The following is a 15,791-nucleotide window of genomic DNA, read 5'->3' on the forward strand; positions in this document are numbered from 1 at the left end:
GTTCCAAAGCAGAAGAATGGTAAGCTAGAGATATTGAAGTTAAATGATTTGCCCAGGGTCACACAGCTGAGAAGTATTTGAGGCCAAATTTAAACCCAGGACCTCCTGATTCCAGGCTTGGTGCTGTATTCACTGTGCCCCTCTTTACCCTCAATGCTCATCTCAGTTGCCACCTTTTTTTCAGAAGGCTCTGTTTATTTCCTTGTTCCATTAGATCCCCTGCTGAAAAAAAATCATGGAGTACTGATTTAGTCTATGTCTGTACTTACTTATCTTTGAACACATTGTATGCTTCCAGCAGAATATAAGCTCTTTAGGGCACAGACTATGTCTCATTTTTGTATTTGTATCTTAGGTGACTAGTGCAGTCCCTAATTCATAATGGGTACTTTATGAATGTCTTTTTTTTTTTAAAGAACATCACTTTTATTGGACAGCTAGGTAGTGTAATGAATAGAATGTGAGAAATAAAGTCTTTATCAGAGACAACTTGGTTCCAAAATGTTCCCCATGTCTCCTTTTCTTCTGAACTTGGTTGCGTTGTTTTTTTTGTTGTTTTTTTTGTGCAAAACATTTTTAATTTAAAATAATCAAAAGTATCCATTTCAGATCCTATAATGCTCTTTTGTCTCTTGTTTGATCACAAATTCTTCCCATAACCCTAGTTTTGACAGGTAAAGTGTTCTATGGGTCCCTTATTTGCTTATGGTAGTACCCTTTATGTCTAAATCATGTGTCCTTTTTGACTTTTATCTTTATAAGCAGTGTGAGGTGTTGGCTACACCCAGGCTCTGCCATACTTTTTCCCAGTTTTCCCAGCAGTTTTTGTCAAATAGTGATTTCTTGTTACAAAAGCACTAAATAATTCTGGTCATTTGCAAACATGTATTGTGTAGTTAATCTATTTCACTTATCCTCAATCTTTATCCTTAGCCAGTATCCAATTACTTTGATGATCACAGCTTTGTAATACAGTTTGGAATCTTGTACCCCTAGGTTACCTTCTTTCACTTTTTTTTTCATTGATTCCATGATAATCTTGATCTTTTCTTTCAGGTGAATTTTATTATTTTTTCCTAGCTCTGTAAAAGATTTTGGGGCAATTTAATTGGCAGAGCACTGAATAAGTGGATCAGTTTGTAATTTTTGTTATATTGGCTTGGCCAACCCATAAGTAATGAATAGTTTTCATTGTTTAGATCTGACTTTATGTGTATGAAATCTGACTTTATTTGTAATTTTGTTTATATAATTCCCAGATTTGTCTTGGCAGGTAGACACCCAAGTATTTTTTATCTATAGTTAAATTAAATTGAATTTCTTTTTCTTGCTGCTGGGGTTTTTTTTGGTAATATAAAGAAATGCTGATGATTTATGTGGATTTATTTTGTATCCTGCAACTTCACTAAAGTTGTAAATTATTTCAATGAGTTTTTTAGTTAAATCTTTAGGATTATTTCTCTAAGTATATCATATCATCTGCAAAGAATGATAGTTTAGTGTCCTCATTGCCTTTTCTAATTCCTTCAATTCCTTTTTCTTATTGGTGTACCTAGCATTTCTAGAACAGTATTGAATAATAGTGGTAATAAATGGACATCCTTGCTTCGCCCCTGATCATATGGGGAAGACATCTAGTTTGCCCCCATTATAGGTAATGTTTGCTGATAGATACTCTTTATTATTTTATAGTTGGAAAATCTTGAACCTTTGAACTACTTCTCCCAGTATTCCTTTTGTATTTCCCAGGATCCTTTTCCCATCGTTTATGTGCGTCTTTATGTGATTCCTATATATCTTTCTGGGACTCCCCCGTCTTTTCTCTTTCTCAAGATCGCAGTCGAGTTAGGCAGGTTTTACTCTAGCTTTTTATTTCAAGTTGTTATTTATAAATCTTATAATTATAATTCTTGAGTTATTGTATATTCATTTTAATTCTCACATTATCTTAAAAGCCCCATTTATTCCTATTTCTCTAATGTTTTTAATAGGAATATTTGTCGTATTTTGTCAAAGGCTTTTTGTGCATCTATTGAAATAATCATGTCATGATTTCTGTTGGGTTTGTTATTGATGTAATTATACTGTTGATTTTCCTAATATTGAGTCAGCCTTGCATTCCTTGTATAAATCTCACTTGATCATAGTGTATGATCCTCATAACATATTGCTGTAATGTCCTTGCTACACTTTTTTATTTAGAATTTTCGCATCAATATTCACTAATGAAATTGGTCTATAGTTTTCTTTCTCTGTTTTTGTTCTTCCTGGTTGAGGTACCAGGACCATATTTTGTTGTAAGAGGAGTTTGGTAGAACTCCTCCTTCAGCTATTTTTCAAATAGTTTACATAATATTGAGATGAATTGTTCCTGAAATGTTTGGTAGAATTCATTTGTTAATCCGACCTTAGTGATTTTTTTCTTATGAAGTTCATTGATAGCTTGTTCAATTTCTTTTTCCTCTCCTGTTAATATAAGCAATTTATTTTTTGTTAATATTTATCCATCTCAGTTTTTCAGGTTTCTTGGCATATAACTAAGTAAACTTGGCTTTTTTACTTTTAATCCACCTAGAAAATATAAAGCAAAAAAAAGAGGGGAATAAAACTGGAATTTTCAATAATTATGGTATTTTTTCATTTTTCATTTAATTGCTACTTTTCTTGGTAATAAAAGAATAAATTAGAATATAACTATCCCTAGGTAATCACATAATGCAGTTTTTCTAACTGTATTTGCACATAATAGGTACTCAAATACTCAAATGTTTTGGATTGATTGCTCTTAGAAACTACCCAGAATTTATAATCAAGAATTTTGTTTTTAGTAAATAGCTATCTTAAGTTAAAATTCCTGAATCCTTCAAAAATTAATTTAGAAAATCTATGTACACAAGCAGTTTAATCCAAAAGCTCTGTATTAAATCCCATTTAGTGAGCATTACCAGTGCTTCCTTAGTACTGGAGCTTCACAACGTCCTGTAAAAATGACTCTCCCACACATTTATGGTTTGTTCTTATGATTTACAAAGCAGTTTCAGTTTTTATATCAATCACTGAATTCATGAACTTTTACAAATGAAGGTAGAGACTGATCTGTGGAGCTGTTGTCTCTCTGGGAAGCTAGAGAGAGATTAGATTACAGTTTATCAATCCTTTTTTTTTTCTTCTCTCCTGAGATGATAATCATCTGGGACACAACCAACTCACAAAGTTGGGCTACATCCTTAGTATGGGGATTTGGGAGGAGTAGGGAAGGAATGTTGCATTTTTTATAAGCAGTGTCCCTGTCTGCGTAGGTCACTTCCTTAGAACATTATGCTGAATTGAAGTTATGGAAACAATACTTAGTGACCTTTACTTAGTCTTTGCCACTTAGAACTATGAATCCTATATATCTCATTGGACATGTCCTGCCAGTGGTGGCTTCTCTTCTGTAAAAGCTTTAGGTTGCACACATTTGAAGACGTTTGTGTTAGGTGTTAGAACAACCCTACTCTTGTTATTCTCATGAATTCATCTTTGCTCCTCATTTTGTTTGTGTCTCTCAGACCCAGCTTAGCTTTTCTTTCTCCTAGAAAATTTCCTCTTTTCATAAGGTCTTCCAATTCAGGTTGTCTCACACACAAACATATATGTCACCACATCCAGCTCACAAAATTTATGTGAATTTTTATCCTACTTGTCTCAAAAGAAGAGGGCTCTCTCCCCCTTGTGATTGTATTTATCTATATGTGTAAATATTGTATGCCACCTATCTCCAATAGAACATAAACCTTATGAGGTCAAGTACCCTTTCATTTTTGTCTTTATTTCATCCCAGCACCAAGCATTTTACCAACTTACAAAGAGAGATTAATACATAATAATATTACGTACTCCATCTCCCTTCTATTTCTCTCCCCATGCTCCTGATCCCTGTCCTACTTCTTCTGGAGCATCATATTATCAGCACTTTCCTCACAATCGCCCTGTGAGGCAACTAGTAATAAAAAGAGTTAGCATTTTTCTAGCACTTTAAGGTATGGCTTTCTATGTTATATTATTTTGATCTTTACAACCACTCTGAGAGTTTGGTACCATTATCCCCACTTTATAGACGAGGAAACTGAGGCAGGCAGACTTTAAGTGACTTGCCCAGGGTCACATAGTAAGTATCTGAGGGCAGTTTGATCTTGGGTTTTCCTGACTCCCAGTTATAGTGCTCTGTCAACTATACCACCCAGTTGGGGGTAGCTGGGTGCCTCAGTGGATTGATAGCCAGGTTTAGAGATGGGAGGCCCTCAGTTAAAATCTGGCCTCAGACACTTCCCAGCTGTGTGACCCTGGGCAAGTCATTTAATCCCCATTGCCTAGCCCTTACCACTCTTCTGCCTTGGAACCAATACATGGTATTGATTCAAAGACCGAAGGTAAGGGTTTAAAAAAAGAAAAAGGGGGGGAAAACTATACCACCCAACTGCCAAGAAAATTGAGACAAAGAAATTGGAACTTCTCCTTGGTCACAAGGCTAGCAAGTATGAGATCCAGGACAAGACCTCAGGTCTGCCAACTCCAGGTCCATTGCTCTTTATATTCTCTAACATTACTTCTTTATGAGGGAACTGTAGCCTATGTGTTGTCTCCTAGCCTTTCTTTAATGGAACTTAGTCCAACAGGTGGCAGAGAATCACATCCTTAATCTGTTTCAGAGCAAGCTACTTCCAAAGAAAGAGTGAAGAGGTCCAAACATATCTTGCCTGAGACAGAAAACAGGATAGGATACTGATTTGAATTTTTAAAATTGGCATCTGGAAGTTGCTTTCATTTTCTGGAACATACTTCATACAGGCCAGGTGGCCAGAACTCATTGAGGACAACAAGGTAATCCCTTTCCCAAGATGTAAGGAGATGTCTTTAGTTTCCCTTCTGATTTCCTAGTCAGAAGATCATTTTCCCAGGAAGAAAAGAGAAAAGAGATTTTTAAAAATTGGCCACTATCATCTTTCCATTGACATCAGAGGTCCCTCTATTTCTTGAATAACCTTTCTTGGATTAATATTTAATTAATATTGTATTGTATCAAATTATTATTCCAAAAATTTTCTTTAATCATATCCTTTCCCTGTCTACAATTTTACATGTACTGTTCATTGCCTACTTATTTAATTAAGGTCAAACTCCTTATCTAGGCATTCAGGAGTTTTTTAAACAATCTGTTCCCAGCCTGCCAATCCAGCCTATCTTTCCACAATACAGAATCTATATTATACTCAATCTTATTAATTAGAAGTCCACACACATAGTGCTTTTCCTCAGTGCTCTTGCTTATGCTGTTTTATGTCTAGTACCTGTCATACCCTTTCTCCCACCCTAATCCCTAATTTTCACTTTTTTTCCAACAACACTCGGCCAAAATGCCACCTTCCCTAGGTTACCTTTGTTGGTACCACTCTTGTGGCTTTTTTTTTTTTAATTTATAGACATGCCTCATATATAGGTCATCCCAACTAACATTATTTAACAAAAATATCTTTAATGCTGAAAGGAAGAACCAATTGAAATAAACTTGTTCCAAACTATAATCCTTTCTATCAGAAGTAATGACTACCTATATTGTTGTCCTAGACTTCTTGGCTATTGTCATGCAAATTTATTCTATAGCAGTAGTGTCAAACTCATAGAAAAGGATACCTGCAGATAGCCTTATAGATTTAGTTTATGGATGCCTTCTTTTGCTTTAATTCCTCTTACTTGTCTAACTAGCCTATTGATTTGATCCAACTTGTCAATATAAAATACCCAGATCCATTCATTTTACAAGTAACATTTATAATATATGTTTGGTTTCAGGTGATGGCTGACCCAAGAGATGTAACCACATGAGACTACATAAAGTGCACCAGATGTATCATTCGACTATTTAGAAGTATCCAGCTTTTTCAAAGTTGTGATCTGACCTGTAATGGCGAAGTAAGGTCACTAGAACAATTTCTTTCTTGTATGGTTTGATGGCTTTCTTATCTGACCCAAACCAAGGTAGTTGTTCTTTACCAACACAAAAAAGGATTGTGGATGACGCTGCCTTGGAATGCCATCTCCAATTCACTAACACGTGAAAGAAACCTGATGAATATCAATCACAAAGACTCAGAAAGTATCACTGGTGAGTTATTGTATTTAAATTCTAGCTAGGCCCTAATGGTTGTAAAAATAAAATAAGAATTTTGGAGTAGCTTTAAAAATTGATGTTTTCATAGTACTTTTCAATTATATACATTAAAAAAAAGCTTAGAAATGACATCAGTTGTAAACAGATGTAGCATTTGTTTATTCTTATATAAAATGCTTACTAACCTATCCTAAGCTAGATAATGAGCCACACATAAGTATGGGTCAAATTCTGCTTGAATTTGAATCATATACATCCCAGTGAAAATCTTGTATAACATTTATTTCAGGCAGCTTTTGATACAAATTCAATTCAGCTAGAAAACAGCAGCAAACAGAACAGTCTCATGGAGGTTCTTTGAAATGGAATTTGAGTGATATATCCTGGTTGCATTTCAAATTTCTACTTACCCATCTTATAGAAATAATATTGGGGCAGCTAGGTAGTACAGTGGGTAGAGCATCAGACCTGGCGACAGGAAGTCTTCAGTTCAAATTTGGTTGCAAATACTTCCTAGCTATGTGACCCTGGAAAAATCACTTAAACCCAGTTGCCTAGTTCTTGACACTCTTCTACTTTGAAACCAAATCAGTTCTAAGACAGAAGGTATGGATTAAAAAAAAACTAAAGATGAAGAACAGATCATTGGCTCTCAAACCCATGCCCCAAAGCCAAAGAAACCTAGATTAAAATTTATAGTCTTACCATGAGTGCTAGTTATTTTGTCATGTGGTAGGGGTGGTGTAGTTCTATTTGTGATCTCATTGTTATAAGGAACTCCCTTTGAGGAAACTCAAGTCAGTCAGCACCTTCTCTATAACACATAGTCTTATGTCTTATGATTGTAGACTGGGACATTGAGGAGTTAAGTGATATGCCCAGCCAGTGTCTGTTGGAGGTGGAGATTGAACCCAAGGCTTCCTGAAACCCCTCCTCTCCTTCCCCCTGGATAGTTCTCTGTCCACTATGCTATATTGCCACTGTTGTTTGGGCTTTTTTTAACCCTTACCTTCTATCTTACAATTCTAAGACAGAAAAGTAGCCAGACAGGGCTAGGGTTGTGGGAGTTAAATGACTTGCCCAGGGTCATGTAGCTAGGAATTTTCTAAAGTTGGATTTGAATTCAGGTCATCCTGACTCCAGGCCTAGCATTGTACCCATTATGCTCCCTAGCTGCTCACACTTATTGGTTTTTAGGAAGCGATTATTCCATTTTTCTCTGGAGTGTAATATGAAAACATAACAGATTTTACACAGTATTTTTTTTTTCATAAGATGTTTGCTCCAATGAGGATCTCCCTGAAGTTGAATTGGTGAGCCTGCTAGAAGAACAGCTTCCCCAATACAAGCTCCGAGTGGATTCCCTCTTCTTATATGAGAATCAAGACTGGACTCAGTCTCCCCATCAGAATCAGCATGACTCTGATGCTATCTCTCCTGTCCTTGCTGAAGAGACTTTCCGTTATATGAGTGAGTATCACATATTTAGGAACTCCATGTGTTAGATGAAACAAAGGATATACCATTGTGTGTGTGTGTTATAGGTATTGTGAAGATTCTTTTGAAAAGTATACAGAATGGGCAGCTGGGTGGCTCAGTGGATTGAGAACCAGGCTTAGAGATAGGAGGTCCTAGTGTAAGATTTAAATTAGGGTTTAACTCAATATGAGAGTTATAAAAGTGATGATTGCCATTTATAAAATAGTAACACTTAAGTCAAAAATGACTGTAGGTAGCTTTTATTTACAACAAGGTAGTGATGGTGAAAGTGAGAAATATAGGAAGGAAACAAAACCTGGTGTAGCCTAGCAGCCCTAAGTGCTGCTCCGGTGAAGTCCCACTCAGGGTAGTCCTCAGCTAGAAGTCCTGGTTGGTGGTGTCTTCAGCCAGAGTTCCACCAATATAGAATAACTCCAAGAAAAAGCATGCCTCTTCAGCCCTTTTCACTGATGTGGAATCCAAAGGAAGAGTCTCTCCAAGGAACCATTTTCTCCAAAACCAAAGAAGCCAAGAGACTTCCTCCAGCCTGGCTCACCTATGCAGAGTGAATTCCAGAATGCCCAAGCTGGCCTTTTTAAAGTAGTTTTCTCAATGTCACTTCCTGTTGCTCCCCCACTTCACAAAAACCAACCATAGCCTTCCAATTTGCATAGCATTGCCCCAGGTAGGGGGTAGGGGTGATGTTTGTGACCTTTGTTGGAGGTGTGAGCTAGTAAGTGACTTGTGAACTCTCTTACTTAATGGTTAGCTAGGTGCTAAAGAGGGGTACTTTAAGTTCTTGATTTGATTAATTAAAAATAGAATTAATTCTCTTTGTCTATCTTCACATTAGGTTCAAATCTGGCCTCAGACACTTCCTAGCTGTGTAAGCCTGGGCAAGTCACTTAACCCCCATTGCCTAGCCCTTACACCACTCCTGCCTTAGAACCAATACATGGTATTGATTCTAATGTGGAAGGTAAGGGTTTTAAAAAAAAAGATAGCGTACAGAAATATAACTGCCCAGTTATATTTATATATTATACAGGTCAAAAATGTTCTCACTGGAACCCAAACATTAAAATTTGGGTCCAGAAAGTACAAGTCATTTTGAGTATAAAAGTCAGGGAGCAAGCTGGTTTTCCCATTTCCATCTCACATTCCTGATTTCCCTCTAGACTGAGAATGCTGGTGAAAGGAACTTAATATTTCTTATTTGTGATGACTAAAGCAAGTTGACATGTCAGTCTCTGTATTTAATGCCTTTCTACATAGGTATCCTCAGTTTTTCAGTTTAACCATCCCCATAGAACACTGCCACAGAAAGTCATGAAGAATTTGGATATTTAGAGGCATAGCTAGTCCTGTAGTGGCCAAGAAAAATAAATACAAATGTATTCTATCCTAATCCAAGCCATCCTATGTAGAGACACATAAAGTACCTGGAACATATGCTAAATCACACTTGTACGATCCTGAAATTTAATGTAAAATGATGATTCCCATAAGCAGGCATCCTATCATATCTGATTCCCCTTTCAAACCACAATTTTTTTTTTCATTAGAATTGGTTTTTGTTGTTTTTCACTCATTTTCCAGGTACATTTGACTCTTCATTATCCCATTTGGTTTGGTTTGATTTTTGTTTTGTTTTTGCAGCACAGATATCATTATTTATTTATTCTTTATTTATTCAAGATTTTATTTTATTGATTAATTAAGAAATTTTTTCCATGGTTACATGATTCATGTTCTTTCCCTTCCCTCCTCCCACCCCCTCCCAAAGCCAACTCTAATTTGTTTTTTTTTTTTAGCAAAGATACTGCAGTATTTTGCCATTTCCTTCTCTTGCTCATTTTATGATGAGGCCAGCAGGGCAAAGTGACTAGTTTAGGGTCACATAGCTGGTAAGTGTCTGAAGCCAGATTTGAACTTAGAAGGATGAGTCTTCTTGATTCCAGACTAGAATTCTATCCACTGTGCCATCTAGCTTCCCAGTTTGTTTTTTTAACATCCAGTAATTTTTTATAATGTAGTTTTAGAAATCATGACAAAATAGAGTTGCAGTGGGCCTCAGAGATCAGTATGGGAACAGTGGCAGATAAGCATCAAGGTAGGAGAAGCCATCTAAAACTTGGTTATGATGGTAACTGGTTCTGTTCCAGACCCTGGCTTTAGGCAGCTTCTCTTTGCTTTGAGGCTTAAGGAGGAAGTTGCTGAATTCCCAATTAAAGGCAATTGAACAAATTGTCCTCACCTCCAGAAAAAAGTTGGCAAGCCTGCCATAAATAGATAAACCTTGCCCAGGAGCCCCAGCAACAGATGTTTCAAATTGGGGGTTCAGTTCAGCCATAAGACTGTATGCTAGGATCAGCAGACACTGGGGTGGGGGCAGTGCTGAGGGGAATACAGAGACACTAAGGATGAAGTCTCTCCCTTCAGTGGACTTCCCTTCTACTGTGTGGATAGAGCCTATAGGCAAGGAGGTACTGGGTGTGGTACAGTGAAAAGATTGCCAGCTCTGGCACATATTGGTCCTGGATTCAAATTCTGTCTCTAATTCTAATAATTGGATAATAGCTAACATATAATGCTTTAGAGACATTGTCACTTTTAAGCCTCCCCATAATATTGTTGATATTCCCTTTTTTTTTTTTTGCAAGAGGCTGAGGCTGATAGAGCTTAAGTAACTTGCTCAGAGTTTCACAGCTTGTGAGTGTCTGAGTCAGGCTTTATACTCAGGTTTTTCAGTTTATAAGGCTAGCACTCTGAACATTATACTACCACCTAGCTGTCTCTAACTATCCAAGTGTCCTTGAATAAGTCCCTTAACCTCCTAATCTGTAAAATGAAAGGGTTAGATTAGCTTGCCTCAGGTCTCTCAGCTCTAGATCCATGTGCTTGTGATAAGCAAATGCAAGGAAATGGATAAGCTGCAAAGTCCACATGTGGCAGCAAGAATAGAGGCTAGTGGGAACATGTGGACCATACTTAGGGCTCAGTAGGATAGAAGACTCAGAAACTGACTTCCTTAGCTTGATTACCCTATTTAACCTTGGTCCTGGGGCGCCGCAGTCGGGGTAACAAAGAGGACATAAATCAAATTGTAGCCTAAAGAAATGGAGACTTCTTCCGAGCCCCAGCTATAGCCCTGGAGCAGAGATCCTTGGTAGAGCAGAGACCAACAGCCATAGCCTACTTCAACCCACATATATAACAGGCCCAGGTTTTCTCCATTCTTGACAAGATAGCCAGCAATGCCACTGATATGTAAGCAGAGGACTCCCAAGGGACACCAAGTATTCTATGAATACATAGAAGACAATGTCGTACTGTCCAGTCATCCTGAACAGTAGCTTGACCTATTGGATGCACCATTTGCATCACTCAGCAGTCATCCCTGCCAAGGGCTTATCAGTGGCCCTGCTTCCTTTGAAAACTTGTAGCGGCCCCCAGAAGAACTATTTTGGCCAAAAGCACACCTACTCAAGTCCAAGTCTGTGCAAAAGAGAAGCTGTGGTGTAGTGTGGTTTGAGGTCTCATGAAAATAGTTGCTGGATGGAAATCCCTTTTCTTATTCCTTCTATATACATCCCTCCCCACTTACTGGGTTACTACTAATTCCAAAGGAGAAAAAAACCTGGAGGCCAAAGGTTTTTGTGTAGCAAGGGGGAGCGCTCATTGAGGCAGAAGGAGCTGTGTTCCTATGAAAACTTTGTGCCACATGCCCCCTGATTGAATAACTAGGACGGGATAAGGAAAGGAGGGAGACTGTGTAAGATGTAATGACTCTGGGGAGGGTTGGGGTTGGTGTTGGAGAGAGACTTGAGTATAAATATTATTTAGTTATGTGGAAAAAGGAATCTGACCCTGACTTCCATGGAAGGCATTACCCTTCGATATTTAAAGGACAGGCTAGCAATTAGGGCCTAGGAACTGAATTGATTGTTCTAAATTTCTCATACCTATGATTTTTACATGTATATCCATTTAGTTTTGTTTATTTTGGTTTGCCACCTATCAAGAATAGCTATCCCTCCTAGGAAGGAGGAGGAGGGAGGCAAATACAAGGTAATTTGAGGAGAAAGAGAACATTCATAACTGGGGGAGGAGACTGGAAGAAATCAGGAAGAGCTTTATACAGGAAGTAGCACATGAACTAAGCTTTGCAGAAAAGCAGAGAAGAGATTATATTCAGATATGGGATGTTTGTGTGAGGGCATGGAGGTAGGCGATAGAATACTAAACTCAGGGAACAGCTGCTTGTGCAATTTAGCTGGAACATGGAGAGAGTCTGAGGAAAATATGAAATCAATCTAGAAAAGAAGGTACACTGGAACTCAATTAGGAAGGACTTGGAATGTCAAGTCATGGAGTTTGTATTTTATCCTAGAGTTAAAAGAGAGCCATGAAAGGTTTTGGATCAGGGAAGTGCCCTGGGCAGGGAGAAAGGGGTGGATAGAGTAAGATTTTAGGCCCCACAGAAGAGGGAACTCACAGCAAACACATGGGTTCCATTTTTTTTCCCCCAGTAAAATAGGAAGTACATTTCTGGGTTGAAAGAAAAGTTATTACTATTCACCGTCAAGAGTCCAATTGAATTTAGATGACTTGAATTTGTAGTGTACGTGATTTTCAGCATTGTATGACTTCTAGCATCATGCAGGTAAGAGTGGAAAAGGCAAGGGTAACTCAGGATTGCAGTGTGCTAAGGCATAAAGACTATAGGGGCATAAGAGTCAGGGGAATCAAGGATAGAAAACAAAATATTGTTGAACTTGTCAATTTACTAAACTCTAGAAAATAAAGTAACAGAGAACTCACAAAAGGTTATAAGCAAAAAGTATTTATTCCATTGAAGGAGAGAAATCTGGACACTGAATGTCAGGGCTCTGACCCAGCCCCAGGCTCAAGCCTGGATACATATAGTCATGACAAGACAAAGAACAAGAAAATAGAATGATTACGAAATTTGCTTAGTGACAGGATGGAGTTTGCCGGGCATCAGAGTCTATTCTCATCAAGGATTCATGACCTGGATCTGGTTTCTGCACATGAAAATTTACTCAGATTTAACAGGTGAGAGTTTGTTCAATCTCAAGGACCATTCAGGCTGATTGCTTTGAGCTGGATCAGGAGTTTTGACAGTAATGGAATGACAGCAGCAGAGTTTACTCTGAAGGTACCAGTATAGAGGACTGTGATTAGGCAGAGGTCACAGCAAGCACATCTTGATTGGATGGGATATGCTCGACTACTAGGTCTGGCCCTTGGACAACTGAGGAAAGAATGAGAGGCATTAGCAAGGGGTTAATTTGGGGATCCTGTTGGTCCTGACAGGTTCAAGACGTGAGGCTAGAGCAAGGATGGGAAGACTAGACATCATGCTGAGGACTTTAAAAGTAGGTTTAAAAGAAGTAAAGCAGAGGGAGAGATATAAGGATGAAAGCAGGGATCAAAAACAACTGACCTGGAAAATAGGTCAAGAGACAATTTGAGAAGCATTGGACTCCATGAAAACTATGATTTTTAATAAGTCTGAAAACTATGTTTCATCAAATTCAAAATGAAAATTGCCCAGGCCTATTAGAAACAAAGAGCAAAGTGAAGACTAAAAGAACCCACTGATCACCTCCGGAAAGGTAAAATCTGAGCAGTGTCATAGCCAAAATTCAGAGTTCTTGCACAAAAGAAAAATGCTGAAAGTATCTAGAAAGAAGCAAGTGAAATACCAAGTCAGGGTCACACAGAACAGACAGCTTATTCCAAAAGAGGAAAAAGAGAACCTTTCGATCCTTTAAATTAGCCTGCAAAGCAGAGTATAATCTAGCAGAGACAATAAATCTTTAATGGAATAAAGGACTTTCTAGCATTTCCAATAAAATGATGAGAGGTAAAAAGGAATTTTGAATGACAAAAGCAAGATTTCAGAGAGACCTAAATAGGTAAATTTATTTGAGCAGTTGGGAGGAGTCATATGACGATGAAGTACCAGTATTTTAATGAGAGAAAAGAAAAATGTTCCTTCAAAATAAATCTTAATGTCTACAAAGGATATATTGAGGGAATTAATAAGAAAAAATGAGTTCCTAAGAGTGAATATATTTATTATAAATGGAGTTATAATGATATATAAAATGAAGGAAGAGGTGGACATTAGGTGAACATTACTGTTATCTGAAATGAACAAATGAAGGTTGAATATGTAGGTATGTGATCACACACACACACAAGTCTGGTAGAGAAATACATCAAAATCAACAGAAAAAAAAGTAGGGATGGGAGAAAGAGTTAGGTTAATACTGAAGTGAGGAATTAAAAAAAAAAATAACCAGAATCTAGTGGGATCCCTTAGATCATTTCCTTTTAGACAGTTGGAGAGTAGCTGAACAAATTGTATTCTATAAATGTAAAGGGGTATTATTGAATCATAAGAAGTGATAAAAGATTTCAGGGTAAGTAGTATATAGAATGAAATGAGCACAACTAGAATAATTTATATGAGGACAGCAATGTTGTAAAGAAAAATAGCTTCACAAGACTTGAATTCTGATCAGTGCCATGAATAACCATGTGACTGTTGGGCCTAAGATACAGCCCATTCTCCACACCCAGTTGATAGATACTGGACATGGTAAAGAAAGTTATAAATATTTCTAGCATAGCCGCTAGGTAGATTAAATTTTACTTAACTATCCTTATTTGTTACCGTGGATTTCTTTCTTTCTCTTGGCTAATTGGGAGGAAAGGGGGATTAGCAATAATGATGCTCATAAAAAGAGAGCCTTAAGCAATTTTTCTTAATACATAGAAGAAAACCAGAAGACTGTTCAGAAGGAAGCATAGAAACAGGACAGTAGCAGAAATAATGATTAGAATTTTTTAATATGCTTTTTTAAAAAAGTGATTTGAAGTAGAGATTGATGGTTTCATTGAGTATTCTGTCTATTCTGCATATGTGGAAATACTCTTTTTAGTGTTTAGTTTTCAAATAGGATCATCTTTTTTTGTTCTACTATGTATATGGAAATGCTATTGAGGGTTTTTTGTTTTTGGTTTTGGTATTTAAGTTCAGAATAAAAATGTTACTTTTTTTTAAGAGAAAAAGAGCTTGTTGAAATAGACATTTTTTTTTTTAAACCTTTACCTTCCATTTGAAAATCAATACTGTATATTGGGTCCAAGGCAGAAGTGTGGTAAGGGCTAGGCAATAGAGGTTAAGTGGCTTGCCCAGGGTCACACAGCTGTGAAGTGTCTGAGGCCAGATTTGAACTTAGGACCTCCCATCTCTAGGCCTGTCTCTCAATCCACTGAGCTACCCAGCTGCCCCTGTCTCCATATTTTTTTAATTTGAAAGATAAATAATTGTGTGAACACATAGTTTTAAGAAAGGATTTTGCTGTTATGAAGAAAATCCAATTTGTTCAGTTCTGTTTCTGTGAGTTATTTTGTTTGAAAGACTAGAATAAGTTACAAACTATAAATTCTTATATATGCATTTAATTCAGTGTATTTGAGGCTATGATATGTACAGTGTTTTATTTTGGCTTTGATTAGAGCCAGTCTAGGTGGATCTTTAGATTGGCACTGAAAAATAAAAATTGAGTATAGGTTATCTACATTCAGGTTTTATACAAGGAAGAACCTTTGTTTGAACTAATAAAGTACAGTGTCTAGCAACAGATAAAAATGTCTCAAGGTTATGACAGTGAATGGAATGATTCTTTAAAGAACTTACTTTTAATATTAATAGCTGACATGATAAAGAATTTTAAGCTTATCAAGTGTTTTACCCACAGTTATCTCCTTGAAGTCTCACAATGATTCTGTAAGAGAGATATACTTTCAAATATTACTCTTTTCCCTACTTACAGATGTAGGAAAAGAATCTTTTAAATGATTTGCCCCTCAGATAGCTAGTCTGGATCAGAGAGGAGAGAAATCTTATCGATTTAAACTCAGGTCTTCTGGGCTCCTACACCAGCTCTCTATCCATTTTGCTACAATGCTTCTCAAGTCTGAGATAGATCTCATGATATACTTTATGTTCTCTTCTCTTCTCTGTACTTTGGCAGCAGGGGGGAAATATTAAAATATTGAAAGAATGTTTTCCAGAAGTAGCAGATACCTTTAGGACCTTTCTAATTGGTCTTTATTATGA

At 37.1% G+C, this 15,791-nt stretch overlaps 1 protein-coding gene across 5 annotated transcripts in view; it reads left to right on the forward strand.

Moving 5' to 3' along the window:
• TRAK2 (trafficking kinesin protein 2) overlaps positions 1-15,791 on the forward strand; it is an 82,883-nt gene that overhangs the window by 31,232 nt on the left and 35,860 nt on the right. For 2 of the 5 annotated variants that reach the window (XM_056807171.1, XM_056807172.1), the window contains exons 3-5: positions 4,692-4,863; positions 5,833-6,145; positions 7,427-7,621. In XM_056807171.1, the coding sequence (XP_056663149.1) occupies positions 6,055-6,145; positions 7,427-7,621 (286 nt within the window). In that variant the 5' untranslated portion in view covers positions 4,692-4,863; positions 5,833-6,054. Of the gene's footprint in view, positions 1-4,691; positions 4,864-5,832; positions 6,146-7,426; positions 7,622-12,145; positions 12,710-15,791 lie in introns of those variants that run through there. The other 3 variants (XM_007501612.3, XM_003341841.4, XM_056807173.1) reach the window with 2 other exon arrangements.

Source organism: Monodelphis domestica, chromosome 8, assembly GCF_027887165.1.
Source record: "Monodelphis domestica isolate mMonDom1 chromosome 8, mMonDom1.pri, whole genome shotgun sequence".
NCBI classification, from domain to species: domain Eukaryota; kingdom Metazoa; phylum Chordata; class Mammalia; order Didelphimorphia; family Didelphidae; genus Monodelphis; species Monodelphis domestica.